Source organism: Lontra canadensis, unplaced genomic scaffold, assembly GCF_010015895.1.
Source record: "Lontra canadensis isolate GAN:19392208 unplaced genomic scaffold, GSC_riverotter_1.0 scaffold35, whole genome shotgun sequence".
In the NCBI taxonomy this organism is placed as follows: Eukaryota; Metazoa; Chordata; class Mammalia; order Carnivora; family Mustelidae; genus Lontra; species Lontra canadensis.
The window spans coordinates 5,647,606-5,652,355 of record NW_022631029.1 but is presented as its reverse complement, the minus strand read 5'-3'; the positions used below and the strand labels follow the sequence as shown (position 1 = coordinate 5,652,355).

General features: G+C 48.0%; 1 protein-coding gene across 1 annotated transcript; it reads right to left on the bottom strand.

The window, feature by feature from the left end:
* Nucleotides 1-913: 913 nt before the first annotated feature.
* On the bottom strand, nt 914-3,352 carry TDGF1 (teratocarcinoma-derived growth factor 1). The gene is made up of 5 exons (XM_032868490.1): nt 3,300-3,352; nt 3,112-3,213; nt 2,574-2,688; nt 2,133-2,242; nt 914-1,029 (listed from the first exon to the last, which is right to left on the bottom strand). Exons 1-5 carry the CDS (start codon nt 3,337-3,339, stop codon nt 914-916), a joined length of 483 nt encoding a protein of 160 aa, XP_032724381.1. The 5' UTR covers nt 3,340-3,352.
* Between the last annotated feature and the right edge of the window lie 1,398 nt (nt 3,353-4,750).

Below are 4,750 nucleotides of genomic sequence, written 5' to 3'. Positions count from 1 at the left end.
TGTAGAAGACTGATGAATCATAGACCTGTATTCCTAACACAAATAATCCATTATGTGTTAATTAATTGAATTTAAATTAAAAAAAAAAAAGAAAATTGCCTTTCAACTTGGGTTTTTAACTTACTTCTTGGGTCCATCTCATCATTAACCAAGTAATTCATTTTATTTTTCTCAATCTCCATCCCATTTGTTTCCTCTTTTCTACCAGTCTCCCTGGTGTGTACACACACACACACATACTTCTAATATTCCGCATCCAGTCCCTCACCTCCGGTATCTGCCCTCTTGTCTGCTCTCTTTACAGATGGTCCCTTTCCTTTTACGGACAAGGTCTTAATTGATTTTGATCAACTCTAGTAAAATATTTAGCCTCAGTTCCGTGTTAGGAGTAGCCTTTAATAATCTGAAGATAGAATCCAGTTGTTTAAGGAAAATACTAAGAAACCCTTGGTAGAGTTAGGTGTATCAAGGAATGTAGACCTTGCTCACAGTGTAGATATGGCTTTTTTTTTTTTTTTAAGATTTTATTTATTTGAGAGAGAGAGAGAGAGAGCAAGAGAGCACAAGGGGTGGGGAAAGGGAGATGGAGGGAGAAGCAGACTCCCCACTGTGCAGGGAGCCTGACATGGGGCTCGATCCCAGGCCTCGGGGATCATGACCTGAGCCAAAGGCAGATGCTTAACTGACTGAGCTACCCAGGCGCCCCTAAGGCTGACTTTTTTTAAGAGAAATTTTTTGGAGACAGCAGGGCAGAGGAAAGTAGTTGGTACTTGAAGAAAATATTAGGACCATGATGAAAATCTATTAGCTATTTCAAGGCAACTAACCAATGATCATCTCTGGGGACACGGGAGTGACAGCCTTTACAGGTTATAAAACTCGCATGACAAAATACTGCATATGCAAGTGTCCATTAACAGTAACTTTGTAGAGTGAGGCAGATGCCAGCCAGTGAGAAAGTGGTGCCCAAAGACAGTGTTAATTCTGGAGTCCTGGAGACCAGGATGTGCTCCTCCAACACATGGCCATCTGAAAGGGAGGCACACTTGGTCAGTAAAGGAAATCCCTCCAGCAGACCAGCCAAAAATAAGCTGGGATTCAATATTTGATGAATAAGAGTATGCTTACAGGATCAAGAGTACTGATCACTCGAAATTTAGACTCCCCTGAAAAAAATCTCTTTCAGCAGAAGTCGCCATGGGCCTACTGTTCCCTTGGGTTTCCCCTGGACACGTGCTCTCACACCTGGAAACTTACCCCAGCTGGTGACACCTTTGATGACAGGGGAGCCACAGGACTTGCTCAGGTGTCAATGAGGAGACAGCACATTTTTGGGCCCCAAGTTCCAAGAAGAAAATATGGCCTCTGCCCCTGCAGTCATCCCGCTCATACTTACCAAACGCCAATCCTGGGCCTGACAGCCAGGAGGCGAGTGGAAAAGCCACAGTCCCTGTGTGGGTCAGGGCTCCCATCTTGCTCTCAAGAGAATCATCTGCTTTCATTTAGTATCTGGACTCGACCCTGGGCAGTGGCTAACATCCACAGGGTCAGAACTCCGAGAGGCCTCTGCACTTGGGGAGGACCTAGAAATCTGGCTCAGGGCGGGGTGGATCCTTGCCCTTCTTGCTACTGTTTTCCTCAAATCAATAAGAATCCACAAGGTAACAAGGTCAAGATCCCTTGAGGATCCGTGAGGAAGCTCCTGAGGAATGAGAGGGGGCGGTTGAGCCTCTGGTGGAATTTAAGGGCAGGATTTGGGAGTTGTCCACAGGGAGTTTATCTGGGTCACCCTGCCCAAAGGAAAGGAGAGCCCAAGAGCACCTCTTGGTGTTTAAGAGGCCAGCCTTTTTCTTGTTTGTTTTCCTTAGAAGTTCCCACACTGTAACGTGTCAAATAGCCTTGACATAACTCTCCACCTGGAAGATGACATTTCTGAGGCAGTAAATCGGAGGGACACCAGCGTCACCTGTGTCCCCGCCCCCCTCCCCCCCCATTCTGGAGCTCTCCGATGCTTTTACAAGCAGCCCTTCAGGGGCCAGAACCTAGCAAAATGTGGGTAAGAGGACAGTTTCACCAAGGGGCCCCAGGCAACTAACTAACTTTAAAGAACAGAAGAGGGGACTATGGCTTACCACAGCCCGGTAGGAATGTCTGTCGGAAGCAGTGAAGCCGGCCACGCCAGCATTTACACATGGAGCATCTCTTGGGCAGCCAGGTGTCGTGGGGCACTGACTCACAGTTCCTGGGAAGGAACAGAGAAGGCGATGCATTCGGGTTTTTTTTTTTTTTTTAAGATTTTATTTATTTACTTGACAGACAGAGATTACAAGTAGACAGAGAGGCCGGCAGAGAGAGAGAAGGGGAAGCAGGCTCCCCGCTGAGCAGAGAGCCCGATGTGGGGCTCGATCCCAGGACCCCAGGATCATGACCTGAGCTGAAGGCAGAGGCTTTAACCCACTGAGCCACCCAGGTGCCCCTGCATTTGGGTTTTTAACTCCCCTCTCTTTTCCTCTCCGTGCCCCCTTCCACCCCTGCCACCATCTCCCCCGCCACCCACCCCTCCAGTGGCTTACTCTTTCCGGGAATCATGCTCACAGTTGCGGCCATAGAAGGACGGTGGGCAGGCACAGAAGGACCCCAGCATGCAGGTGCCCCCATTCAGACAGCAAGTTCTGTTTAACTCCTTACCTGAAATGTAAAGAAGAGGTGGCTGAGGGGCAGTGGGGAACTGAAAAGCTAAGCCCCTGGGAGCAAAGGTTAATACAGGGCGAAGGGCTTGGGCTCCCCAGTGATCGGAGAGGTCTTAAGTCTTGTGAACTGCACAGAATGGCACTCTTGCTTTTTAGTGGAGCCTCTGAGCAGAGAAAGCTATTTCATGCTCAGGCCAGGGGTGGTTCCCAGAGCCCCGGGAATCAGGAGGGAAACTGCGTGTGTCCCAGGGAGGTCAAATACACTCTGCCGGTCTAGTCTCCAGGGCCAAGCCCCAGTCCACCCCTCTGCCCAGCTCCCGAATCAGCCTGCCAACCAGGAGGAAGAGCATCAGAGAGAGAGGAAACAGGAAGGAGCAGGATGGTCATAGCACGAGGTAGCCCTAAGGGAGTTGGGTCTTACTATCCTGGATGCCTAAGGTCGGCACAAACTGGGAAGACCGGTGACGAATGCTGGCATCGCTTAAGGGCGGCTCTCTCCTTGCAAGTTCACGGTGGCCCAACCCTTAAAGACAAAAATTTATGGGTGGGTTCAGGATTTCAGGCCCCGGGGAAAATTGCTGCTGATCAAAATAACAAAAAGTCTCTCACCAGCAACTAATTCCAGTTCAAACGCTTTGGAAATGGCCATGATCAGAATCACACTGGGAAGATGAAATCAGACACCGTTAGACAAACAAGGCAAATAAAACCCTTTGCCTTAACAGAATTAACACCTGGGTCTTCCCAGCACAAGGACAAGACCACAGACCATTAGGGAGAAACTGTAGAGCCCTACTTTTCTTTCTCCTTCCTTTCTTTTCAAATGGCTAACTCGTGTAACAACATTAAGAGCAATGATGAGACTAAAAATCACCTAAAAGCTATTTTTTTTTCAATGTTTCATGATTTCTTAGGCTCTGCCCTCCTAGAGCCCTAATTTTAAGTCGGCATAAATCTTTTAGCTTCGATTTCAGAACACGTATTCTCCTGCACTTGGATTTCATATAAGAATTTTGAAATGACCACATGACTGTCTCTGTAATCAATGAATCACGTTTTACAAACTATTTTAAATGAACCAGTCGTTTAAAAGATTTTCAGGTCAAAACAAATCCTCCCATGACTCTTCACGGTTTTGCAAATACTGAATCTATGCCTTCAGACTTCTCAAAAGCAGATTTTTAATCTGGTTGTTGATATCGACCTTTTCTTACCCAAGAGAGGAAAACGCTAATCATCTCCCAGGCAGTGCATTAACCCGACTGAAAATGTTAAAAGCCAACGGGAAAGCTGGATGGAACTCTTAAGGGTGAAGTTCCACTCCTTTCGGGAGAAAACAGCATCCCTGTTGGCAGCCCTTTTTAAGTTTGGGCAAGATGAAGCCAAACGACAGAGAGGGGGTAGAACATTAATTTCTGCAGGTGGCAAGCTCTAGCCATCAGAAGCTCACGTTCAAGATGGGTTCATACCTGCAGGAGAAGCGCTCCATCTTTCCGCCGTCCATAGCTCCTAACAAGTTAGGGGGAAAAGAAGGTCAGCGTGGTTTTCATTCATGGTCGTTGCTAGAACACCCAAAGAAAAACATTCATTTTCTGAAGTGAAAATGGGAATTTAGAAATAAGAGGTTCCCCGATGAGAGATATGCTTTCCCCAAAAGGTCTTAGGAGGAGCGGGAGCCAGGATGTCTGGGAGACTGGGGGCTCATCACCGAGCTGGTCCTAAGGAATGCTTTGAGCTTAGCTGAGGAGCCAGCCCGGCTGGGGCCTCTCCTTCTTCACCAACCAGGCCGGCAGTGGGGAGGGCCCGCAGGTGGGCGGGGAGGGCCCGCAGGTGGGCGCGGAGGCGGAGATCCACGCCCATCACCGTGCAGAGCCTCTCCTGGGCTGAGGTGAGGGCGGTGAAACCTTGGGACAAAGTGGGATGGAAAAGGCGGGGTCTTGTTAAACTAGTTAACTAGCTGTACTGTCTCTATCATTAGTTGCCTCCTTTAAAAAAAAAATCGGATTTACTCTTAAAAAAAAAAAAAAAAGCTTAGGGTTCCTAGGTGGCTCAGTCGTTAA

Excerpts from the sequence above, each read along its gene's own strand:
- TDGF1 (XM_032868490.1), bottom strand. The coding sequence starts at position 3,339 with ATGGCCATTTCCAAAGCGTTTGAACTGGAATTAGTTGCTG. Across the intron at positions 2,689-3,111 it reads GACCTTAGGCATCCAGGATA|GTAAGGAGTTAAACAGAACT; the intron begins GTAAGACCCAAC and ends TTTACATTTCAG. Across the intron at positions 1,030-2,132 it reads GACATTCCTACCGGGCTGTG|ATGGCCATGTGTTGGAGGAG; the intron begins GTAAGCCATAGT and ends CCTCCCTTTCAG.